This window comes from Ictidomys tridecemlineatus, chromosome 8 (genome assembly GCF_052094955.1).
Source record: "Ictidomys tridecemlineatus isolate mIctTri1 chromosome 8, mIctTri1.hap1, whole genome shotgun sequence".
In the NCBI taxonomy this organism is placed as follows: Eukaryota; Metazoa; Chordata; class Mammalia; order Rodentia; family Sciuridae; genus Ictidomys; species Ictidomys tridecemlineatus.
This window is the reverse complement of record NC_135484.1, coordinates 14,492,101-14,518,968: the sequence shown is the minus strand read 5'-3', so window position 1 is coordinate 14,518,968 and position 26,868 is coordinate 14,492,101. Positions and strand designations below refer to the sequence as shown.

At 41.7% G+C, this 26,868-nt stretch overlaps 1 protein-coding gene across 3 annotated transcripts in view; it reads left to right on the top strand.

Moving 5' to 3' along the window:
- Positions 1–26,868, top strand: part of Ccdc170 (coiled-coil domain containing 170) — a 77,372-nt gene that overhangs the window by 35,038 nt on the left and 15,466 nt on the right. For 2 of the 3 annotated variants that reach the window (XM_078018889.1, XM_078018890.1), the window contains 4 exons: positions 7,761–8,078; positions 17,643–17,843; positions 22,007–22,180; positions 25,240–25,482. In XM_078018889.1, coding sequence (XP_077875015.1) covers positions 7,761–8,078; positions 17,643–17,843; positions 22,007–22,180; positions 25,240–25,482 — 936 coding nt within the window. The remainder of the gene's footprint in view (positions 1–7,760; positions 8,079–17,642; positions 17,844–22,006; positions 22,181–25,239; positions 25,483–26,868) is intronic. The other variant, XM_078018891.1, reaches the window with a different exon arrangement.

The following is a 26,868-nucleotide window of genomic DNA, read 5'->3' as shown; positions in this document are numbered from 1 at the left end:
AGGGAATGGTGCTTGGAAACCAACAGTGATGCTTTAAGTGTGCTCATTTATTGAACATTTACACGGTCATTGTGCTAAGTGCTCCGTGAGGCTATGCACTTGATCAGGTTCACATGGCGGTCACATGGCAAAGCTGGGACTGGAGCCCAGATTATCACATCACTGTCTCCGTCCATAAATCCCCTTTACACTGATGGTCACAGCTACGTCTTACGTATGAGTTTGACAGAAGACATTATTTATCAGTAAGAGGAACAACAATGTTAGCAGCTATGAAAATTTCCTCGGTGAGTAATTTCTAATTCAATTATAATAGTAGTTATTAAATTATCAAATCTTGAAAATTAGAAAGAATGTAATCTTTATCTGTAAAATGCATCTCTGGAGTTTTAGGAGTAGGAAATAAGAAAATGTGTTGTTAAAAAAAAAAAAACAACTAATTCCTTTTCTTACATAAGTGTCTTTACTGGGAAACGACTGAGGCAATGTTGTTCAGACTTTGGGAACACATTCACTTTGGCTTGAGGCTCCTGCCAAAATAATAAAAATTGTAAAATAAAAATACAGGCAATAAAAAACTTGAGGTCTTTATAATAAAGTGCTCATTCACAGGATTATGACTCCAAAGATTTACTACTGAAAAACACAGTCAAGTGGTTTTACTGACATGTTAATGGTCTCAGGAAGAGTCTTCCTAGTGCTTTCTAAAGCTCTGTTTTGGAGATAGGAAACTTGTTTTATTAGTGAAGTCCAGCTGTACTGCAGAGCTAGAAGTATCCACAGGGCTGGGGTGCTGTTTCTACAAACTCAACTTTTCTGATACGCTTCAAGACTCTACTTAAGTTACTTTATGAAAAGTTTGCATAAAAATCTGAGCAATTTCTCATATATATGATGAATATCTTATATACAAATCTTTAATAGTTAATATTTTTGCTTTTTTTTTTGGTGCTGGGAATTAAATTCAGGACCTCATTTTCAACCATTGAGCTACACTCCACACATTGAAGTATGTTTTATAAACTACCAAAGGTTGATATCTTTTCTCTTGATTATCTTAAAGAAAAAATCCAACTTTGAGAAAAGTAGTCACTTTCCCTGCACAAGTCTACACAGTCACACACACATTTCTTATAGACTAATAGAAGTTAAAATTAATGGACTGGAAATTAGGCCTACACGTTGCATACCAAACAACTCCTTTTCTTTCACATTGTTCACATTTTCTTTAATTCTATTGAGTAGAATTAAAATTAGGATGCCATACTGGTTTTTGGATTCAGGCTGGCCTGGGTTTGGTATGTTCTGTGTTTTTTTGACTTATTAGCCTGTGGCTGATCCTTGAAGGGGAAAAGCCTTAGAGGGACACAGCAGGTAGGTTAAGAAGCTGAACTTGGGGATGGGGCTGTGGGGTTTTCTCCAGAATCAGATGACCATGTGATCTCAGGCATGTAGCTTTTCCTCTTTGGATCTGCTTTTTAAAAAAAATCTGTAAAATAGGAAAATAACTTAAGGTTCTATCTCTCATAACTATCGTTAGGATTAAAGTACACAAAGTCATCTCTCAATATCCATGGGGGATTGGTTCCTGGACCTCTGGTGGATGCAAAATCTAAAGATACTCAAATTTCTTATATAAAATATAGTAGTATTTGTATATCACCTACTCATATCCTCCTGTGGACTTTAAATCAGCTCTAGTGTACTTGAAATGCCTAATAGAAGGTAAAAGCAGAGTGGTCATACTATATTATTTAGGGAATAATGACAAGAAAAAGTTCAGTACGTGTTTAGTATAGATGCAGGGTTTTTTTCCCCTTGAATATTTTTGACTTGAAGTTGGTTGAATGCATGGGTGTGGAGGCTGTAGATGGACAGGGCCGACTGTTACATACAGTACTCAGCACGTGTCTGGTACATGATTTATACTCAGTATTTCTATTTCTCTTTCCCAGTTATTTAGTTTTATCCAGAGTTTAAAATAAATACAGGATTGTTTGAAGAGTGCAGGCCTATGGAAATGTCCCTGGAATTGAGAAATGACTAGACTGGATATGTTACTAAAGAAATTAAGGGTCTCTTTACTCTTCTAGAATCATAATGTTGGAAGTGACTGTCAAGTCATTTAGAATCGAGACTGACTCTAGATAATAAGAATTCTCTTCATTAATTTATTCCGATTAATTAACTAACTGATGAATGAGCTAACGTTAATTTTGCTGTTCTGGGCATGGAACCCAGGGCCTCACATACTCGAAGCAAGTTGTCTAAAGAATCATTTTAAAAATGTCTCTGACCAGCTGGAGTCCAGCCCTTCCTTGAACTCCACGGGCAAGGACTGCACCACCCTCCCTGAGGGCCAGCTCATCCTGTCAGTTCTAACCGTCTGGCTGTTGGGATTGGAATCCCTGTACTTCAGATCTTCATCCTGGTTCTGTCTTACTTCACAGAGGAAACGGATATCCCTCCTTATGGCCACCCTTCAAGCACTTAAAAGCGTTTGCCACGGATTTTCCAGTCACTTCTGGTTAAACAGCCCCATATCTTCCCAATTCTTCCCACTTGGTCCTTCCTTCTCACTGTCTGTGAGGCTTGGGGAGTTGTACTCTCTGGGTGAGGAATTAAAATGAAAGTAGGCCCTCAAGTCGTGCCTGCTCATAAAATTACAGCTGTTCAAGGACTCTGAAGTACACTTAAAACTCCTCTCTCCTTCAATACTCCACCCTATTCTCACTCTGACAAAGTAATTCTTTTTTACCTGTTTATCTTTCTTAGTTCTTCTGATAATTACCCTGAAGACCTTTATACATTTTATTCCCAATTCATCAATATAAGATAGTTATTTTTTTTGGACTTTCTACATGAAATATGGAGAATTGAATACCTCTTACTTTCTGGTCCCCTCTTTCTACTTCCTTATTATGTTATTGCACTTAGATGGTCAGGGTTTCCATTTTGTTCTGTTATCATCATTAAATCTTCAATGGTTTGTCCTTAGGTTCATTCTGAAAATTTAAAATCAGCTAAAACAGGATTTTAAAATAACATGATTATATAAAACATTTTATTATGGACCTCATCTTTGGGTATAGACAGAGGAGTGGGATAGCTGGGTCAAAGGGTGGTTCCATTCCAGGTTTTCTAAGGAATCTCCACACTGCTTTCCAGAATGGTTGCACTGATTTTCAATCCCACCAGCAATGTATGAGTGTGCCTTTTCCCCCACATCCTTGTCAACACTTATTGTTGTCTGCATTCTTGATAGCCTATTCTGACTGGCATGAAATAAAATCTTAGTTTTGATTTACATTTCTCTAATTACTAGAGATGTTGAACATTTTTTCATCTATTTTTGATGGAGTATTATGGACCTAATCTTAACATGTGATGCGGAAACCCATTCCATTTTGCCAATGGCCCTCTTGAAAATTCTAGTGGGAACTGTCCATGGTCCCCCAGATACTGGCACCCAGGAGCACATGGGCCTCTTGGGCAGCTAAGTCCACTGTCTACTAGTATTGAATTTATCAATAATGAGAATTTCAAACCTAAATTGAATTCTCATTATTTTCTAAGGTTGATGATGCCATTGGGAAAGGTCAGATTTGGGAAAGCTCTTCTCATTGGAAGTAAAGTGTTACCCTGCAGTTTCTATTTCATTGATCATGTTAAGCAGAACAAAGCTAATCCTCCTTCTAGTAACAGCCTTCAAATTGTTTGAAGGCATCCACAGGACAAATGCTCTAATTCTTTTAAGATTTCCTCCTAGAACGTAACTTCAAAACTTCCACCATTCTGCCTATTTACTGAATGTACTCTGGTTTGTTTTTTTCCAAACTTTTTGTTGGGAAGGATAACTTTTTCCTTTATTTCCAATGCATTGTTGATCAGTACTTCTATAAAATATAAAACGAATGACTAGAAAAATCTATTTAAAAAGATACAGAAAGCAAATGTCCAAATTTATGTATTAGAAACCACAGACATAAAATTAAATTTTAATAAATATAATGAGAATAAATATGAAGAATGGAATTATGCAAATGATACCCTTTGTTCTTTGAAAATATGTGTGTGGGTGATTAATATAGAGTATCACTATTATACTCACAGTTTTTTTCTTATATTGCAATCATGTGAACAAAAAATGATGACTAAAATTCCCTGCACTAAAGTTCTACATGCACATTTTGAATGAATTCTGCTTATGTCAGTATTTAAAGTTTTAATTGTGACAATGAACTTGCTTCTGGCTTCTTAACTTAGGTCACCTTGGATGGACTGTTGACAATGCGGCTTGCAGAAAACATGTTTTGTTTTTAAGACACTTATGGTTGGAAACTGTCTCAGAAGTTTGTTGAGAGTATAAGAGATTACAAAGTAATTTCAGCAAGCTCAATATGTTTATTTGTAACTTACATCCAAACTGAAACATATGTGTTTTTAAAATCTGTTCAGTCCTCCATTTGTAGATGGTTGTATTAATTTATTCCATAAATTTATAGTTAAATTATCTCTTGATGAAAGAAATAGGTTCTGAATTTTATATACTTTTTACTCTTAGTTTATAGTCTGCAAACCAACCTTAAAATAGCACATTTTTCAATGTGTTCCTCTAGGACCCAATAAGGTGCAGCTCACACCATATACCTTGACAAAGCCTGAGCAGAGCCCATACCTTATCAACAATCATGTCCACTGATCATATGTGAAATTTTGTTACCCATTTATAGCAACAATTTGTACCAAAACTGTACCTATTCCATTTCTACCAGCAATGTAAAAAGACTGCCTGTTTGGGGGAAATTCCTGGGTTTGTTGATCCTAACTGCAGTAAGCAGAACTAATGAACTTTCTAAAACAAATTATAAGACTGATTTAGGATTGGAGGAATTAAGCTCCATCCAGAGATTCTACCCTGATGATAAATATTCATTGTATTTTTGAAAGACAATTTGATCTCAGTCATATCTAAATTTATGTAATAGCATTATCATAAGACAAATCAATTGTGTTTTTATTTTTATTTTTTTAAATTTTTTCGGTGGACACACAACATCTTTATTTTATTTTATGTGGTGCTGAGGATCAAACCCAGCACTCCGCGCATGCCAGGAGAGTGTGTTACCGCTTGAGCCACATCCCCAGCCCTCAATTGTGTTTTTAAAAGCACAAATCTTCAAAGGCTTTCATCTATTAATGCAGATTCAGCCATTTAATTGGGAAGCTAAACCGAAGGCCTGAATTGTATAATTTATAAATGCTTTTGTTAGCAGTAATGGTGAAGGAGTCATTTGTTATTTCCAGCATTAATTGGACTGAACCTAAAGATTTGTTAATTATACAAAGAATGTTTAAGTGACCAGCTTCACTGTCTGCATAGAGCCTGCCCTCATTTGCAGATGTGATGTCCTCTGGGGAGGTCAGCCCTGTTTTAGGAGGAGGAAGCTACTTGTTTCTTGCTCTGTGTCAGTGTGATCTGACAGCCGTCCCCAGGTCCTGGCCACCAATGCCCATGTCACATTACTTCATGCCCTGTGCTTCAGTTTATCCTTGAGGTGGTCACGTAACCAGACTCCAGGCCTGTGGATGGCTCCTCATAGCCGTACAGGTAATTGCATTTGCAATCTAAGGACATCTATTTCCAGCAGATCAGCCCAGTGCCCCTGAATCCCGGAATGATTAATCAGAGGCCTGGGGAGTGGCCTTCCCCAAGGTCTGTCACTAGCTCCTGTCCTGCATTTCATACAGAAATGGCTTGGAGTTCACTGGGCTGAAAGTGTCTAGAAAAAAAAGAAATCGGCCTGCTACCAGGTACTGCTGTGTTCCATGATCACAAGTTAGTTTCAGATTTTTATTAGATATAAATGTGGGCACTCAGGTTTACAAAGAAGAAATGCTTTGGATTCGCTGGACTGTTATGGTGCTTGTTTCTAAGTCAGTGAACAATAGTATGACCCTGGGTAGAAAAATTCCTCAACTAGTTTAGTTGTGTTTATTGGTCTCTTGGTATCAGCTGCCTCTTGATTAGTTTACTTTAAATTGGCAGGAAGTCCATGACACTCAAGCAGCTGATATTTTTTTTGTGTGTGTATTTTGAGGGCCTTTTGTAAATGATCAGTTACAAATAAAAGTTTGTTGACTATGGAAAATTCCTTTTGCCTTAGGTTTTTTTTTTTTTTTTTGTATCAGAGATTGAACCCAGGGGCACTTAACCTCTGAGCCGCCGTATCCCCAGCTCTTTTTAATATTTTATTTTGCCACAGGGTCTCCCTAAGTCGCTCAGGGCCATGTCTCGCCAAATTGCTGAGGCTGGTTTTGAACCTGCCTCCTGCCTCAGCTTTCCAATCAGCTGGGATTACAGACATGTGCCACTGTGCCTGGCAATTTAGGGTCTCAGTTTTCTAAGCACACCTGAGATTGTAGTTTCTAAGTAAAATGTGGCCGGACTGATCATCACTTATACTGATAATGGTTACTCCATCTGACTAAGTAAGCAGCTACAATGTTACCACTGGAAGAGCAATCGGTAACCTGCAAAAATACTGTATTTTTGATAAAGTGTCCTCAAATCTACTTTAGTGGCCATAATTTAATTATCAGTGGGCTTTCACTACAGAGATGTCTAGTTTGCAAAGAGAAAGAGGAAACCAAGACCTTGCAAAAAGCAAGGCATTTTTCAAAGTCAGCTCCATGACGAGTTATTGCATCTCTGGAAAAGACAGCCTTCTTCTCTACCTACTCTTATCTCTCAAATTGATGCTTGAGACTTACTTGATTTTTTAAAAAAAATCACCCCAAGAAAAATACTAAGATGTTCCTCCTAAATAGTAGGAACTAGTGTGCCAGCTAACCTTTTTCTGGTCTCCAAGCTGTTGGTGAAGATAAATACCATTTAAAACCAGCTCTAATGCAAAATAAATGATTGGGTTGTAACTAACAGGCTGAAGCATTTCCAGTTTGTTTAGGTGTACAGGCTGTGATTCAATGATACGATTTCTTCTTCTTTTTTTTTTTTTTTGCTTTTTCTCCTAAAATTCTATTTTATTTTTTTTGCCAGTTAATGAGGCAATATAATAGCAATACTGGTTAGTCAACTGCTTAATCTTATTTGATACAAATCCATGTATTTTGGAACTGAATATTAACAAGTGATTTAAAAATTAAAAGATACTCCTCTGGTGTCTCTTTGGATCATCCTAGATTAGGGTGAATAGCAGCAGGTGCACAGGTAACCTTTTATATGCATTATATTTTTCTGAATCTAATATTACTTAAGATCATTTTTCTCAGTATGGCACTTCATCTCCTCAACTTTTAATCCTCCCACCCACCAAATGGCTAGTTATTCCTGTCTTCTTTCTTCAGGTTCTGTCAATTTTCACCTTGTGTTTACGAGATAAGGGGATTACACAGTCAATGTATAGTGAAAGAAACATCCAGGTCTTCCTTATGGAATGATGTTTTCCTGAGAATGCTAGTCTATTTTTAAAAGTAGGATTAAAGAAGCATCTTTATTCAGATAATTTTTTAATGCTTTAACCTTTACAATTATCAGATTGTAAAGGTTTGATTGTAAAGGAAAAGTATAAAAATGTGTCTTTATGAAGAGACATTAGGGGACTCGGAGTTAAGAAAGGAGACAGTATTTAACCCAACTCCTTGAAGTCTTCAGAAAGCAAGGCAAATGGATTGCTCTGGGCCCTGCAGGTGTACTCTGCTGACTGCTCACGGTAGTGTCTTCCCTGTGATCATTTCAGGACTTGCTCAGTGCTATGGAGGCAAAAGAAGCTCTTGAAAGGGAGGTTAAGATCTTCCAAGAAAGGCTGCTTGCAGGCCAGCGGGCCTGGGACGCCTCGAAGCAGGAGCTGAGCCTCCTGAAGAAAAGCTCTTGTGAGCTGGAGAAGAGTTTGAAGGCCAGCCGCCAGGTGGCCACAGCCTCTGAAAGCCAGAATGCCTGCTTTAGGGAGAAGGTCGCCGGCCTCCTCACGGGCGTATGGGGCATGACTGGGTCCACAGAGGACGCCATTTTGGAGAGGATTCAAGAAATGGGCAGCCAGGAAGAGAACTGGAGAAGGGTGAGTGTGAAATAGCTGCTTACAGGCTTCCTCAGAATAACAGACTCATTCATGCAGCCTGTCCAACACCTGATTTCTATGAAGCAGTTAAAAGCATAGTTTACAGGGGGTTGGGCCACTTTTAACTCTAGACAGTACTTGGGAAGGCCCAGGAGTCACTCAAGCTAACGGGGAAGTAAGTTCTGGAGCCAGAAACCTACCTGGCACTGACCCAGTCTCTACCATGTTCCCACTCATGGTCAGTGTGGGCTGGGGCCATCCTGAGAGGATGGCTCCTGAGATTTTGTTTCCTTATCTCAGTGAGGGTTAGTGCAAGGCTCGCAGTTCCTAATCCAGAACCCTGGGCCCAGTGTGCTTTTCAATTCAGGTATATTTTTGTTTTTCAGAGTTCAGAAAGACAAGACAGTACATGGAAAGTCAGTAGACGCCACTGTGCCCAGTCCCCCACAGGGGTCTGCAGAGCCCCATCACCTGCCACCTTCCTATCACTTCACACCTGTGAGCTACTGGAGGGGGTGGGATGAGTGCCCCGAAGAGGCTCATGTCACTTCAGATCAGGGTTGGCTGCTCCGCTGGGTCAGGTCAGGCCAGCTTTGTCAGCAAGTAAATTAGGAAAAACCCTAAGGAGTTCTAGACCTGTAACAGTGTTTGCCACATAGGGTTATTTTTTAAGTTATAAGATTCGATGGAAAAAATTGTTATGAAGTCCTTAACACACTGTCTGGCAAATCACAGAAATTAATCTTAACTATTGCTGCTGTTTCTGGCCCTCTACCTCTTCCTCCTCCCTCCTCTGTACTGGTGCCCAGAAGAGTCCTTTAGGAGACCTAGTTACCAAATGGAGAAAGGGCTTAATTAATTAATATCCATGGTGGAAGCACATTTAATTTTGTCATCATTCATCTATCAACAATTCTCATTTCCTGTAAAGCTTTACTTACCAGAGTTAACTTCAGCACAGCTCTTTAAATGACCATCAAATCAAAATTTACTGAAGTTGTAATGAATGAGATGTTAAAGTAAATGATGTCCACATTCCATGTACAGTTCCACCATGGACTATTTCTTCTGTTGATGCCATAGTCATTCAAAAGGAGAAAATGCACTTTTCCATGTTTTATTGTTAGTAAGAATCTCAGTGATAACTAATTCAAAGCTCAGAGTGTATCCTCTGGCATCTCCCCATTTCTCCTCTCCTTATTCTTGCTCTTGATATCCACTGTTTTATTCTCTCTCTTTGACCTCTCCCATCTTTTTGAAGATTCTGCAAATAAGTGAGATCATGTAATATTTTTTTTCTGTGCCTGGTTTATTTCACTTAGCATACTGTTCTCCAGATCCACCCATGACTGTGGGAGATGACGGGTATGCTAATTTTTTCTAATATAGCAACCATTTTACTATATATGAATCTTATAACATCAATTTGTATGCCTTAAACATACATAAACATTTTAAAAAAACAAATTCAAGATTATATTTGTGGGGCTGGGGATGTGGCTCAAGTGGTAGCGCGCTTGCCTGGTATGCGTGCGGCCCGGGTTCGATCCTCAGCACCACATACCAACAAAGATGTTGTGTCCGCCGAGAACTAAAAATAATAAATATTAAAAAAAATTCTCTCTCTCTCTCCTCTCTCACTCTCTCTAAAAAAAAAAAAAAAAAAAAAAAAGATTATATTTGTAAATTTCCCTTAACAATCCAAAAATTTAAGTTACCCTGAAAAAGTCTCCAAAATTCAAAATAGTCTTGAAGGAGTAATTGGGGCTGCAGTATTCTCTTTATGGATATAAAATGTTTATACTCACTCAGACATTGCTGGTGGGGCTGCAGATTGGTACAACCACTATGGAAAGCAGTATGGAGATTGCTCAGAACACTTGGAATGGAACCATTTTACCCAATTATCCCGTTTCTTGGTTAATACCCAAAGGACTTAAAATCAGCATACTACAGTGACACGGTCACATCAGTGTTTCTAGCAGCGCAATTTACAATAGCTAAACTAGGCATCCTTCAAGAGATGAATGCATAAAGAAAATGTGGTATATATGCATGATGGAATATTACTCAGCCTTAAAGAAGAATGAAATCATGGCATTTTCCCGTAAATAGACGGAGCTGGAGAATATCATGCTAAGTGAAATAAGCTAAACCCAAAGAACTAAAGGCCAAATGTTTTCTCTGATATGCAGATGCTAATTCACAATATAGGGGCGGGTTAGGGAAGAACAGAGGTACTTTGGATTAGAGAGAAGGGAGTGCAGGGAGGGGAGGAGGTACGGGGATAGGAAAGAGAGTAGAATGAATCAGACATTATTACCTATTGCATATATGACTACATGACCGGTGTGACTCTACAGCATGTACAACCAGAAGAATGAGAAGTTATACTTCATTTATGTATGATGTGTCAAAATGCATTCTACTGTCATGTATAACTATTTAGAACAACTAACACACACACACAAATGTTCATACACAGAACGTTCCTTGGCTAACCTCCACCCTGGAGAGCATATGCATCTCTAAGAGAAACTCAGTTTTTCTTGTGATTCAATTTATACAGAAATACTTCATTGAGAAAGGAAATTATTTACAAGCTTGAGAAAAACTTTATGAAGTTATTAACGGTAATAAATGTGTTTCAATAGCCAAAGGCTTTTTCCGTTTATTTGACTGCTTTCCGTCTGTATTTCCAATCCTACCCCCCAAATCTATTTTAATTCTGGCATGTGAAACATGACGTACAATTGTCAGCATGATGTGTATGTTTATTTTCTAAAGCAAAATGGTTTAAATTGGTTAAGCCTAATGTGCCTCCCCCACTCCCCATAAAAATCAGAATGATTCAGAATCTTTTTAGTGCCTTTGTCTGCCTTTCCTACCCTGTAATTTTTTTCAATAGCTGTTCTTCCTGTTTAAAAGCCTGAAATTAAGCATATAGCTGGTGTCTTGTGTGACTCATCTTCAAGTAAAATCAGGAGAAAATGGATTTTGTACATTGTCTCAGAAATGTTTTTGGAGAATCTGAGCTTTACACATTGATGAATCTGTTTGCTGGGGAGGCTGCACCCCCCGCCAGCTGCTGTGTCTACACTGATGTGAAGGCTCCACAGTGGTGCAGGCTTGGCCTGGCCATCTCTCCCCATCAGGTCCACTCCTACCTGCTGAATGGTGCTTTTCATGTTACCCCTTGGCTACCCATTTTCTCTCTCCTGTATTTGCAGTTCTTGGTAGAACTGAGGACACCACCCACACTTCTTCAGTAAGTCATTTCTACTTGTTCCTTGAATTTCTGCTTCTGGCGAAATTTAATTTCCTTTTTAAAAGCTTTTCTGTATCTTGGAGCAGGGTTGCTCAGCCTTGGCATTACTGACATTTGGGACCAAATAATCTTTGCTGTTCTGTGCATTGTAGGGTGGTTAGTAGTATCCCTGGCTTCTACCCACAAGACACCATTATCATCCCCTCCCCAATTGTGACAATCACTGGTGTCTCCAACCAATACCAAATGTCCACTTCCTTAGAGGAACAGTCTACAGCAGCTTCCCAGAAATCCTAAATGAGTTGTTTTGTGTGTGTGTGTGTGTGTGTGTGTGTGTGTGTGTGTGTGTGTGGTGCTGGGGATCAAACCTAGGCCTTGTGCATATGAGGCAAGAGGTCTATCACTGAGCCACATCCGCAGCCTGAGTTTTTTTTTTATTAAGTCTATTTTGTTTGGGAAGTGGGCAGGAATCCAGCTTCAGAACTTCTGGAAGAACTTCTTGGTGTCCTGAAGTCTGTTGAAGCGCACTCTCTTGCTCAAGGGCCTGCACACTGGTTCACGGTGACAAGGTCCTCAATCTGGACATCCCTGAAGCAGCTGGAAGACAGGTGCACAGACATGTTCTTGTGGCACTTCTCACAGCGACTGCACTTGCAGACGGAGTGGAGACAGTCCCTTGTGGATCTTAGGGCCCTCAGTGTCTTCATCTTAGCCTCCAGGCCAGCCAGGACCCACCCTTGGATGGAACTAGTCACAGTGGAGGGGCACTTCCTGCCAATGTAGGTGCCCTCAGTGGCCTCGCTGGGTGTCTTGAAGGCCAGATCAATATTCTGGTAGTATCAAGGGAGTTTCTTCTTCCGAGTTTCTCCCGGCAGGACCCTCTTCTTGTTTGGAAAGATGGTTGGCTGATTTTGGTAGGCCCGCCCACCCCATCTGAATGTCCGCCATCTTCTCAGCTGCCTGAAATAAAAGAACCTAAACGAATTAATGAATTTTCTTTTTACTTTTTTTTTTGGTGGTGCTGGGGAATTGAACCCCAGGGCCTTGGGTATGTGAGGCAGTCACTCTACCAACTGAGCTATACCCCCAGCCCTCTAAATGTATTTCAAGATACTATTTAGCTTTGAAATCTCAGGATGCCATAGCAGATATTTATGAAATAGTGATTCCACAATGGCAGATAGTTGTAACGCTTTTAGATTTTTATTTTAGAATTTAAATTAGAAGCAAATTTTTTCCCTACTTTGAGGTGTTTACGAACTGACTGGTCATCTGGATGAGAATTGATTAAAAATAGAGCAGATATGACCATGATCAATTGTTCATCCTTTCTTAAAGACAAATGCATGCAAGCTGGGCATGGTGGGGCACGCCTGTAATCCCAGTGGCTTGGGAGGCTGAGGCAGGAGCATTGCAAGTTCAAAGTCAGCCTCAGCAACTTAGAGAGATCCTCAACAATTTAGCAAGACCCTGCCTCAAAAAAAAAAAAAAAAAAAAAAGTAAAAAAGGGCTGGGTATGTGGCTCAGTGGTTAAGAACCCCTGGGTTCAATTCTAGGTACCAAAACAAAAAAAAAAAAAAGACAAATTCACGCAAGCTCATACACCTTGGCCTGGACAGCCTTTTAGTTCTGCATTAGGCAAACCTAAGGCTTTGCTTCCTTCGCTGGAAAGTGTCTTATTCTGGGGGCTCTGTGGACATTGTGGAGACCCAGCTTGAAGCCCTAAAGAGCCTGGGATGGCCTCCTTGACCCACCTACGTCTTCTGGTCTCAGAGCCCAGTCCTTGCTGGTGTCACCTGTTCCTGCTCCGTTCTTATCCTGTGATATGGTTTGGATGTGAGGTGTCCCCCAGAAGCTCACCATGCACGAAGGTTCAGAGGAGAAATGATCGGGTTGGGTATTAACCCAGTCAGTGATTTCATCCCCCGATAGGGGTTACCTGAGGGTAACTGATGAGGTAGGGCGTGGCTGGAGGAGGTGGGGCTTGGGGTGTGGCTTTGGTGTGAATATTTGTACCTGGAGAGTAGAGTCTCTCTCTGCTTCCTGATCACCACGTGAGCAGCCTCCCTCTGCCACACTCTCCTGCCGTGACGTACAACCTCACCTCGAGCCCCGAGGAATGGAGCAGGCCTTCTATAGACTAAGACCTCTGAAACTGTGAGCCCTCAAATAAACTCTTCCTCCTCTACAGTTGTTCTGGTCAGATTCTTTAGTCACTAAAACATCCCGTGTCACCTACTAAAGCCAACATGTTCCCAGAAGTGCCAGTTGATTTCTGGTGATGCTTCATTGTATGAAACTGTGTTCCGTGGTCACCCCTGGCTACAAGGGCATCTGAACAGATACAGGTTCAGCTTTCCTGGCCTCTCTAATTGTATTTGTTTCCTGCTGTAACCAAGTTCCACTCACTGGGTGAACTAAACGACAGAATTTTTTTTTTTTTCTTCTTTTGGTTCTGGAGGTTAGAAATCTGAAATCCAGGTGTTGGCAGGGCTGGTTCCTCCTGAGGTCTGTGAAGAAGACTCTGTTGAATTCATCTCTCCTAGCTCTTGATGGCGCAGGCCCACCTTGACTTTAGGATGATGTTCTCCCTTGACTTATATTTTTCTGCATATCTGACTTTGTGTCCAAATTTCCCCTTTTAATAAAGACACGGGCCAAAGTGAATTGGACCCTAAGGTAATGACTTCATTTAAATTTTATTATTTCTGTAAAGAGCTTGTTTCCAAAATAAGGCCCCATTTGAGGTACTGGGGTACCTGGGGATGGTACCCCATAAAAGTTGTCACGAAGTAAATGGAGTGGGTAGAGTTAGGGAAATTTGACTTAAGTACCTGGCACCTGATAACTTATTTTATATGTTTCCTAAGTGAACGTTGAATCTTGGATGATCAACAGGAGTTGTTTATGTCCAGAGGCACCAGTGCCTAAGTGACCCAGTAGCTTTCCTTACTTAGAGCCCTTCTGTTTCTGCTTACTTCAGTCTCAGAGCAAAATGCCTCTCTGATGAAATCAACAAATCCTTGTCCTTGGAAAGTGAATTACCTCTGTTAGGGCGTTATGACTTCACTTTCAAACGCGGTACTGCTGCCTCTTGAAGCAGAGTTTACTACAGTGTCTTTTTTTTTTTTTTGTTGTTGTTCTTTTAAAACCAGGGGTATTTGTTCTTTGTGAGACCCACCCCCATTTCCTACACCCCTAGGTGGAAATCCCAGGCACATTCTGTCGCAGGGACTCTCAGGTGTATGTTAACAGACGATACAAGAAAAAAGGAAGAGGGAAAAGCTTACTGACTCTAGATTTTTTTGGTGTGAAAAGCAACACATGTTTACAGTTGGGGTGAGACACATACGTTCCCCCAGACACCGGCATTTGATGTTCCTAAGAACTGTGTCAGATGGGAATGGTAATTTATTTGATTACAGTTTTGTAAATTTAGTTCTGAAAAAACCCAGTGGTGCCCAATGGGCTGACACAGAAATAAGCTTATGAAGCAACGTTTTGTACCCAGGGGAGTGTGGGGAAGTCCTCAGATGTTGGTGGCCCCCTCCAATCCGTAATCCTGGCAAGGGCGTATGATTAGCTGAACCCATGCCTTGGGGCAGTAATATGGGATGGGCCAAGTTGTAACTTCTGTAGGGTGTGAGACAGGTCTGATCTTGCTGCAATAGAAGTTGTGCGCTTCGCTTGCAAGGTGACCTACAGAAAAAAACGACCACAGAGTCCATGAGATGTGGCCTCCCTGGGAAGCTGGTTCCAATTGTTTAAGGTTTGACATGTTTCTGCACAATAGAGGATGTGGCTTTAAGCTGGACTCCAAGTAGGCAGTGAGTCTTTCTGCTACTCAAATTTGTTACTCAAATTATCTGAATTGGCTCCTTTAATCCTCTCTGAGTTTCAGAGAGGTTAATTACTTGCTTCAGGAAACATGCTGGTAAACAGTTCAGAGGGACTCGGAACCAGGGCTATCTGACTGCAAAGCTCCCGCCCCACAGTGTGGTCCACGTTGAAGATGTCCGCTTCCGCCTTCAAGGTCATTATCACTCCCTAGTCCACTTCCTGTTGCTGCTCAGTGTCGTCTTCAGGATGGAGTCCTCCCTGGCTGATTTCCAGGGAGCCTCTGCTTTCTTCCGGCGGGGGCTGCTGCCAGCCCACACAGCTGAGTGCACACTTCTCCCTCTGCATCTGTTTCCTCTGCGGTCCTGTCCTCTGTGCTGGGTCCCTGGTGAGGTAGGAGAGGTGCTGAAGGCCCCTCAGGTGGGGACAGTCAAGCCACATCTCCTGTGGTGCAGAAACCCGCGTCAAACCTCGAACAGCATGAACCAGCTTCCTGGGGAGGTGGCATCTTGAGGACCTTGTTTCATGGACATTTTTCTGTAGGTGACTTCACGTGGTGTACCGGGGCGAGCACACCGTTTCTCTTGCATTAATATCAGATCTATTGTTATTAAGTACCAAGAGTAGAAAATATAAAGTGAAGTGTCTCCAGAGCCTCATATTCTGTAGTGACATCAAGAATTTCCTTGGGAAATCGTTCCTTGAATGTGGCTCTGCGCAGCTCACCACCAAACATCTAAGCCCCCACATAAGCAGAAATTAAGTGAATAATAGGCCCCAAACTCTGAAGGCTTTAGAAACCCTGGATTAGAGAGTTTAGAGCGCATATAGTCTAACCTTGCCCCTGGAGCACGTCAGTTCATCCTATAACAAATGGTCACGACTTCTGGCCATCTCCAGCGACTGGGAACCCACCGCCTGACGGGGAGTGTAAGAAGAATTGAAGTAAATGATAACACATTCTCTGGATTAATTCTTAATATTGTCACTAAAATATTGAGAATTTTGAGTGGCATGAGAAGATGCTTAAGATACTGCTAGGTAAAAACAAAGAAAGCTGCATATGTAATATAATTTCAGCTATATTTTAATAATATATAACAACTTATTTAAAAATATCAATGTTGTTTCCTCTAGGCGGTGAAATCAGAGGAGATTTTTTTGTTTGTTTGTTTATTTATACTTTTTTTTGTCCTTAACAAATGTTTTATAATGTGCATGTGTTACTGCTATTATTTTGGGATGGGGAAAATTTTCCCCTTGAATGGATGTGGAATTCCTTCTCCAATTTATACTCGTTGGTCCTCTGTGGAGGCTGTGAGGCAACTTGGATCATATCTGATTGTTCTTCCACATAATAGACGTCCAAAAAAGCTGAAGGGAGCTTAAAGTTCTTCTTGCCTTTCTACATGGTTGTTTATAGACAGGCAAGCAGAAACTTTTTTTTTTTAATTTAGGCTTTAAAAACTGAAGTAGTCGAGATTGCTTACCCTACAGAACAATATGTAAATATCTACTATTTTTTCCCCCTTTCCTCTTCCAAAGGAAAACATCAAAGGAAAACAAATACATTACCCAAGACTTCTGGGTTGTATTGAATTCAACATCTTATGAAACTGGGTTTGAGTTTTCTGAAAGTATACGGGAGGTCTTTGATAAAACTTATTCTCTTGGCATAAGGGGACAAGACAGTTGAGACAAACAAACAGGCGCTTTGGAAAGGATGCAATTTTGGGGAAATCTGGGGTTGTGGAGAACCCTGGGGAGCTGAAATGGAGGGGCAGTGGTTTCATGAGGTAGGAGAGGGGACAGTTAGATTTTTTTTTGTTAGCTCGATGTTGCCATTGACCTTGTTTGGAGTCATCATCATGAGGAGATTCTGACATGTCTAATGCTAAAATGAACTTTTTTTGCCTGTGTCCTGCAAAGTCAGCACCCCTGGAGTTTAGGGTGTGAAAACTGATACAAGGTTGAAGAAGTTTGAAAAAAATGTTTCTGCACTTGAATTCCCTGCAATGCCCCAAGGTTATTTATCAAGATCATCTTGCTGTGTCAAATTCTGTCACCTGCGTGTGGTGGCAGAGTTGCTCTGGGGAATGACTCTTGTAGATTTTGGAAAGTGCTTTTATTCACCCTCTTTTTCCAACTAAACTTCAAAACTTCTAAATTAATGACAGTTTGGGAGGTAAGTGAATGTCATCTGTAAATACTTATCGATTAATCTGTTGAATGTATTTATACAAATTAAAAATATGTGTCAAAGATATTTTATCAGATAATGAAGGCAGATTTACTTCAAGCAGAGGCAGATAGAGCTACTGGTGACCTATTTTTGATTTAATTTTTGCAAAGAGTCTGGAAGTGGGTGTCATTAGTAGTTAAGCTGCTGGGCTGAGCTGGATTTTAACACTTTGTTGCATCTAAAACAAGGCTTATCCTGGTTGTGGCTCTGTTTCCAGATGGTCTCCCAGCTTGAAGCACAAAGAGCAGAGCTTGTCCAACAGTTGGGAAAGGTGTCTGAGTCTCACCAGGAAGCTCTCCAGAGAGCCCACAGGGCAGAAGACAAGTTGGAGACTCTTCAGGGTCAGCTGACACACCTGGAAGGAGAGCTGGTTTCTGCAGATGTTTTCCGAGATAACTCGAATTTTGAGAAACAAAAAGTAATGACCCCAGGGGACGTCCATGGGTGGTACCATCTGTTGCAGTCTAAAAATTTTACCTGAGAATATTCTGAATTTTGCCATACTTAGACTGATTATGACTTGGGTCATGAGCAAATTTCAAGGAACACTGAGTCTCTTCCTATTGTTTAGAACTTCTTTGATCCGAATGAATTCAATTAAACTCATATTTTCTGAATGCCTATGATATATGAGGCCCTGAAGGTTTGGGGGCAGTTAAAGTATGAATAATACATAGCCTCAGAATTCGATCGAGGAGACAGACCTTCAGATAATTTGCTGTGCCCTAGACTGTGTATGTGTTAATAGAGTGTGGTAGGCACTTCTGGGTAAAGAGAGTTTACAGCAGAAGAGATAACTAAGTGCATCTTTGCAGGATAAGTAGGATTGTAGTGGTGAGAAGGGGCTGATAGAGGAAGCAGTTTGAACAAGGGCGCAAAATCTTGTAAGTGCTATATTCAGAGAATGCAAAGTGGTTAATCCTGATGGCTGGACCATGGCATTCTAAGTGGGGCTATGGCAAGAGACAAGACTGGAATGGCTTAGATGATAAAGACGGAGCATCTTTATTCTGTAGACTGTAAAAGTGGAATAAATGGTTGTGAGCATAATTGTACAGGCATGTGCTTCATCACAATGATTTAGTCGTGATGGACTGTGGACCAGACTGTGGTCCCTATAAGACTCTGTTGCCTACTGATGTTACAGCTTTTAGTCTGTGAAACTAAGGCGTGCTAAGATGTTCCCACAACGATGAGGTTGTCTGAGGGTGAAGTTCTCAGAACGTAGCCCCAGTGTTAAGCAATGCGTGACTGCATTTCAAAACCGTGAGGACACTGTGGAGCTGACATTGTGGGAGAGAGGGATGAGGAGAGAAGGGGTCCACCCTGAGGATCCGAGGGTGGGAGACCATCAGCCACCTCTGAGATGCAGTCTGAAGGAGTGGGGAGAAGGGAAGGCAGTTAGCTCTGGGCTGAGAGGTGATTGGAAGAGAAAGCCCCCTGAATGGTGCCCGTGGATGGGCGGGGCAAGCAGCCTGGGTATGATCAGTAATAGAGATGGGTGTAAATGTGACAGGAACTAAGGAAAAGGAGGGATGAGTTCCTTCCCATCCCTGTGTGTGAGGAAATGAGCTGTCTTCACAGAAGAGATGCCACTTACCAGGGTCCTCAGGAATGAATAGGAATTTATCAGGAATTCCCCTCAGAGGGAGCTGCAGGAAGGAAGAAGAAACGGAGGTTGACCAGATGGCCCAGGAGGTGAAATGTGGCACAAGGAGACTGGAGCGTGGCGCCTGGTGAGGCCAGAGGTGTGAGGTGCACCCTGGGTGGTGGGAATAGGGAGGCAGGTGACGTGATCTACTCAGGCTTCACTCTGTAGATGATGGGAAGCCACAGAAGGTTCTTGAGTAAAGGAAAGTTTTCTCTCAAGGCAGATTGGCTTGGAGCATCTTAGAGGCCAGAGGTAGGGGAGCCCAATGGGAGATTCATGGAACAGTCTAGATCAGAAGGTAATAAGGGTGTGGACCAAGCAGTGGTTTTGTGGATGAAAATGATAAAGAATAGATTTGAGAAATGTGGGAGGGTGGAGTTTTTTTTTTCTACTTGATATTGGCTAAAATATTAATATTTAACCAATTAGGTATTGGTTAAAATCATGATTTTTGCAAAGAAATACTGTACCTGGGTATAATAGGGTAATCTGGAAACGGTTTAACTGCCAGCTTCACAGCCCCAGCTTGATGGTCCCTGGAAACCTAAACATGATCCAGAACTGAAACGACCTGTCTTCACCTTGGCCCCTCTCCTGCTTCGGTGACGGAGGCCGTCTGCCTCCACTTACCCGAGCTGTCCTCTGCTCCTCTCTCCTTCCCCAGTCCCTGAGTTCTGCCAGTGCTGTCTCCCAGATGCCACCCTCCTCCTCTCTGCCTCCAGCTGCAGTTGCTCTGTGCTGAGCCTTGTGTTAGTTTTCAACGACGATGGAGCAGCCGTCTAATAGGTCTCCTTGCTCTGCTCACCACATCTCAAAGTTATTTTCTGTACTCCTGCCAGAGAGGTCTTGATAAAAGACACAGCTAGTCTTATCTTTCTCCATCTAAACCTGGTGCGTGGCTCTCTGTGGCCCCCAGGATCTGGCAGATTCCTCCTGGTACCAGGGCTTCACCGTCTGTAGGCTGCCAGGCCAAATCTCTCTGGCCAATGGGACAGACTCGAAGCATTCGGGGACCAGTAGGACCCTGGCAGGGTGGGTGGTAAATGATTCCTGAGCCTGAAGACACCCATGTTCACATCGGTGGCACTCCTCTGGCTTTGTGGGCATCTCACGCTGCGTCAGGAGAAGGTCCTCCTGCCTTCACCTGGTGAGAGTTAACCTTCCAGTTGCTGCTCAGATGCCATACTGCTTTCTCTCCCTTCCCTTCCTCCAGGGCCTGAAGTGAGACTCTTTAAATACATGAATTATAGAAGAAATATATCACAGGCAAGAATTTCAAGTGGATTGTTGTCTCTTCCCCCTCCTTTCGTAGAGTGAATCATTAATTTTAATTGGGATGATGCCAAAATAACTCCCAGTTATGAAAGCCAATTATGTCAGCTAATTCTGCCCACGGTGAATTTTCCGGAGATAATTGCATATGAAATAAATGTCCTGGTGAAGGCAGGGTTGTGCAAATTGAAAAGCAAAGTTGTGCAGAGATTAAATGCTCAATACAGGTAATCTAGCCTAACACAAGGTGCACAAAAATGCACTTTGGAAAGTTTATTCTGAAATGTGGTTCCAACAAACAAAATGTTCACTATCGTTTGCTTCTATGTATTTGGAAGTTTTCAGCAGCTGCAGTCTTCAGAGGCACAGCTAAGATTCTTGAAATGGGCACTTCCTTTGCAGGGTCTTGGCTTGTCCCATCTTGATCTTTTCTTGCCTGTTGGAGGTCCTTGCATGCTAAGGGTGGGCCACACATAGGAATAGAAAAAAAAGGGGGCTTTTCTGTCTTCATAAAAAGGCAACAACTCTTACATAAAATAGAAGCAGTAGCTGTTAGGTCACTTCCGTGCACAGAGATTAGGGACCAAACATTCCAAGGGGAGAAGGGACACAGCATTAAGAGCTTGCTTTTGTCCCTGGTGATGCAGGGACAAAAGCAAGCTCTGGTATTGTAGGACGATACAATGTGTGATGTTTATAACGATTGTGGCCTATACAAAGAAGAGGTTAAATTATATTTATATTTATGCTATTTAACAAAACTAGAGAAAATATACACTGGGAGATAATTTCATCCCGATGACTGAAATATAGAACGCTCCCTGCTTTAAGATGGTATGTTTAATTACAATCACCTAAAAAGGATTATGGAAAAAAGAAAAAAAAAAGATGGTATGTTTAGGCAGCAGGAAATTATTTACATATTTAATTGCCTGAAAATGGCAGATGGAAGAGAAGTTTTTGCAATGAGAAGAAAATATCCAAGTTAGAGACCAAATCATGCAATGGTGAAAGCTCATGGACTGCTTTAGTCATCCAGCCAAAACTCAGCTTTAACAAGTGGAGGAGGACTCAGTTAGTGACGTTCAACTATGAACCTTGACTTATTTTGTATGGTTCTATTTTGGATGTTGTTCATTTAACTTTGATGCACTTAAATACTTTTAAAGACATTTTGTAAGATATTTTAACTTAAAGAAACAAAACAAAATGTTGTTCAAAAATTTTGGGTGGGGGGAGCTTTGATTTTGAAGAGACGGGTGGGGCACAGGAGAGAGTTAAGTAGCCACTGGTTAAGTTGCCAGTTTCTACCTTCAGGTTCCTGGTCCAGTTCTGTGGGGGAAAACTACCACAGAAGGTGCATGGGTGGGCAGGTCCCAGGAGCTGGATCGGCTGGGGGTGGGGCACGATTTCATCACTGTGTTGCCACAGCCGAGAGATGAGGATGTAATTTGTCATATGGCCGGGCGAAGGGGAGTGCATGACATTAGATTGAACACCAAGATCACTGATCAGGATCGGAGTCCAGGCTCTGGGTTGGGTTTAAAGAGAACCACCTGTAAGCTTGGGAGAAAGAGAAGGATTCGGTGAGCTCACACATTGACGTTACTTTTCTGTTCCATTTTCTTTTCTTTTTTTTTTTTTGGTCCTGAATTTAGTATCTTAAATTTCTGGATCAGCTTTCAGAGAAAATGAGATTGGACCGGATGGCTGCTGAACTTGGCTTTGACATGCGTCTGGATGTCGTCTTGGCGCGTGCAGAGCAGCTGGTCCGCCTCGAGAGCAGCGCAGTCGTTGAAAACAAGACGATTGCCTACAATTTACAGAGGAAGGTGGGTGATGTGGAAAATCGGGAATGCCGAGGAAAAGAATTTCTGAAAAACCCCAATATTGAAGAGCGACTCACCCCCACTGTATACACCAGTGGGATGGGAAACACAAGTTGTCTATTTACCATCTGGGTCTTGATTTCAAGTCTGGAGAGTTGGTAAGAGTGTGTGTCACTTTCAACGTTATTTTCACTGGGAGAAATGGAGGCCCCAAACAATACATTTTTAAATTTGTTCTTTTTAGTTAATAATACATGACCTTAGAGTGCTCTTATTTTGATACAGGATACATACATGGAGTATAACTTCCCACTTTTGTGGTTGTACATGAGGTGGAGTTACACTGGTCGTGTATTCGTATATGAATATAGGAAAGTTATGTCCAATTTTTTTCTATTCTCACCCCCACCTTCCCCCTGATCTGGCGAAACCCCCGTCCCCCATTGTGCATCAACATTCATGTATCAGAGAGAACATTTGACCTTTGTTTTTTTGGGATTGGCTTGTTTCACCAGCAACTGACATGATTTCATTCTTCTTTAAGGCTGAGTAATATTCCATTGTGTATATGTACCACATTTTCTTTATCCATTTGCTTGTGGAAGGTCACCTAGGTTGGTTCCATAGCTTAGCTATTGTGCATTGAGCTGCTATAAATATTGATGTGGCCACACCACTATGTGCTGATTTTAAGTCCTTTGGGTATGCCAAGGAGTCCTAAATGATATTGACTTAAACAAGCAGAGGTAGTTTCTTTTCTCACATACATTTCTGGAGATAGGCCGCTTGGGGTTGTCTGTCCTGGCAGATCTGCTCTATCCATTCTTCAAGGAATCAGACCCGTCTCAGCTCATTAATTTACCATCACTAGGGTGGTCCTTATCCTCAGGTTCAAAATGGTGCCCACACCATTATGCCTGTGATCCATGCAGAAGATTGGAGAAGAAGGGGATGAATAAGAAGGTTACAATAGAACATGCAAGAGGTGCCTTTGAAGATGGGGCCCAGGATCTGCTACATGAACTTGCACTTATATCCCCAGCCAGAATGTGTTCTGATGGCCAAACCTAGCTGACACGGAGGCTTTCAAATGCAGCCTCAACTGTGGGTAGCCATTCACCTCCCTTAAAAAATTCAGTTCCCACTGTTTTGGGAGAAGAGGAGAATGGGGGATGCATGTAGCAGTGTCTGCATTTATAAGCTCTGTTGCACAAGAAATTAGAGAGAGAAGGACCAACTTCTCATTCACTCTGAGGAAGAGTTAGAAACAGTGTAGACAAAATGAGTGAATGAAAGAAAGAACAGAAATAAGTATTATTATTAGTTACATAATTGATGGTATTGGGAAAAGAAAACACAGATGTGTTCTTATTATTGTTCTTAGGAGAAAATTTGATGGTCAAATTTTAGTCTAAAGGCTGGGTAATGAATTACATCTGGGTTTGCAGTTTGGCTCAACCAAGCTGAGTCACCTTGGGAAATCGTGTACCTCTCTGTTTCCTCATATTAAGATAGGAATAGTACTTAATAGAACTGCTATTCTTTAATAAACAACATCTTTGAACTCTTGGTTCATAGAAGATGCTCTGCTCATATTTGTCTTCTTTCCTTTAGATTATAGCTGGAGGAATATTTTATAAAAAAAAAAGAGAGTAGACAAACCAAATTGCCAACAGGGATGTTAAACTCAACAACAATTGTTTCCCAAGTCCTCCTTGGATAATTGATTTCCTTTTTAAATATTATTGTTATTTATTCCAATATTATCCCTTCTAAGAATTACAGAACTGTTAGAACAGTCAGGGTGTAGAGTTTACCAGTGTAAATTTGCCATAGAGTGGGATTTGACATGAAGATGCTCAAGAAAGGGAGCCGGTAGAGAAGGAGTGGGAGGGTCTTGTTCAAGAATGACTTGGGAGGCATAGGCACAGTTGTCACTGTGAGGCAAGGAACGCAGCAGCATTTCAGTAAGTCCCCCACCTTATAATACCGTGTAAATGTGGAGAAGATAACGAGGGATTGTCGGTGATTCTTCCTGACGTCTGTGGCAGAATGATTGAGGTGTCTGGACTTAATGTAGCACCCTTTAGTTGTGACACGTGGAACCCTGGAAGGTCTTTTCAGTCTTCGGGTCCAGAGTCATTTTGTTTTTTCCTCCATATTTTTATTGGTCCGTTACAGCTGTACACAGTGGTGGAATTCGTTGTTACCTGTCCACACATGCACACCAAGCCGCAGTGTAATGTTGTTCCCGGGTATTTCCCCTTTCCTTTCCTCTTCCCTCCACCTCATCCCTTTCCTCTACTGATCTCCCTTTCGAGAATCCATGGTCATCTAAAAAATGTCCAATTTCCTTCATCAAGTTTGACTGCCACTGAGAAGCCAGTTTGAGGACTTTGCTCTTTGTGTGGTTGGTTGATCTGATCAGCCAGTCGTATAACAAAAGACCCCAAAGAAATGAAACCTTCTAACATTTTCAATACGTAAACAAAGATTTCTTTTTTTTAAAAAAAAAAAGCCTCCTTGTTTTATCATCTTTTAGCAATATCTGAATTCTCATACGGGATGCTTGTTAAAGGATGAGTTGTCACCAAGAGGGACTGAAATCAACCAGTCCGGGTTCACAATAGTAATTTGCACCCTATGTTGTTTCAGAAAACACGAGTGAAGGCGTCATGGTCCGTGTGTGTGTGTTGGAGAGGATTTTGTTTCCCTGTCTTGTGTTCTGTTCTTGATAAGCCTGTTTTAGTAGTTCTAAAGTAATTTCACATTTTTATTATGATGCACACAATGTTGGAGAGAAGCAGCTCTGGGAAGTCTTTGCACATCTTCTGCGGCTCTATTGTCTCATACTTTGCAGCTGCAAAATTCATTCTTGGAAAAATATGAATAAAAAAAAATGCAATCAGGGAAAGGAACCCAGTGACTTTTTTTTTTTTTTGACGGTTTACAAATTAGTCTTATTGAAGTGTAGATAAAGTTTGACATTATCTCTAATTCATTTATATTTCCTGACTCTTCAATTATTAAAAAAAAAATAATCCCTCTTTGTATCAAACCAGCTAAAGACTCAGAAAGAAAGACTGGAGAGCAGAGAACTCCACATGAACCTCCTCCGGCAGAAAATAGCGCAGCTGGAGGAGGAGAAGCAGGTGCGCTCAGCCCTGGCCACAGAGAGGGACGAGGCCCAGCTCACCATCAGGAAGCTGGAGAAGAAGGTGGAAAGGATGCAGAAGGAGCTGAACCTGTGTCGTGAGTCCAACCTGGAGCTCAAAGCCAAGCTGGCCGACACCAGTGAGCTCAAGGCAAGTGCGAGGCTCCGTGTTCTTGTTCCTTTTGCAGGCTCCCAGCAAAGCTTATGCAAAAGAATGAGCCTTATCATGGATGCACGGGGGGGAGGGGGGGGAGAAGAAAATTTCCTCTGTCGTGGGGAAAATGCCAAATTACATAAACCAGGATATCTGATTTAGTGTCTTCAATATTTGAGGTGATCACAATTCAAAGAGTCAAAAAGAGGTAAAATTCAGTGCAAGGAAATAAAAGCATTTCTTTAAGATGCACATGGATGTGTGGTGAGAGATGATGGAGGGATTTAGCAAATAGAAATTCATTTAGGGGAAATGAGAAAATGGGTACGCCGTTTACTGAAGAGTCCCAGTTCGACGGTAGAAGGGATCAGCAGATGGGGGAGGCGGTCCTGGATTCGAGATGTCTCACGTCTACTAAACACAGAGAAGAAAGAAATGAAACCCCCAGAGGGATTTAGTAAGAATATCCCAACGTCCTGCATGCGTGCTTCTGGCCATAATATGTCCACACGCACACGTTTCCAGCACGTCTAGTCACTGCCTGCTCTTGGCAGGGGAGTGCCCTGAAATGGACTTTGGGTGTTTCTGAATTTGGAACCAGATCATTGGATCAAGCCACCCTTGAACTCGCACAGTGGGCACGATGGTTCAGGGCACATTTCCTCTGTGCTTTCCCTCCTAGGTCTTTAGGGTCCCTGCTCAGGCCCTTCTGCCACTGGACAAGGCCACGGAGTTGAGGCGAGTTTTCACGGAGCAGGGAAGAGTGACAGAGGAGGGGACATATTTGAATGTGAGGGATGAGAAGCAGGGAAAGGCACCTGACAGGTGCCAGGGGTGGGGAATGTCAGGGACCAGAGTCCTCAGCTCCCTCCTCAGGCCTTGAGATGGACCTTGGGGGGCCGACTTGAGCTGGGGGTAGAATCCCTGATGTCTGGATTGTGTGGTGATGGCCAGGACTGTGGGGTTCCATTTGGGACAGCTGGGGACATGGACAGTCGCTGAAGATGTGTGCCAACGTGCTCACTGTGGGAGCAGACGGGGTGGTCCCTTCAAGTGAGGGGCAAAGCAACCTCATCAGAGGCTCTGGGGCAATTCTTGTTTTTTTTTTTTTTTTTTTTATTAGTTTCTCAAAACATTACAACCATCTTGACATATCAGACATTTGATTCAAATGGGGTATGAATTTATTTTTCCACGTGTACAGATTGCAGGATCACAGTGGTTTTACAGTCACATTTATACATACAGCCATACCAGTGTCTATTGTATTCTGCTACCCTTCCTATCCCCCCTCCCCTCCCCTCCCCTCCCCTCTCTCTACCCACTCTACTATGACACTTCTCTCTCTCTCTCTTTTTTCCCCCTTACATCATCTTATATGTA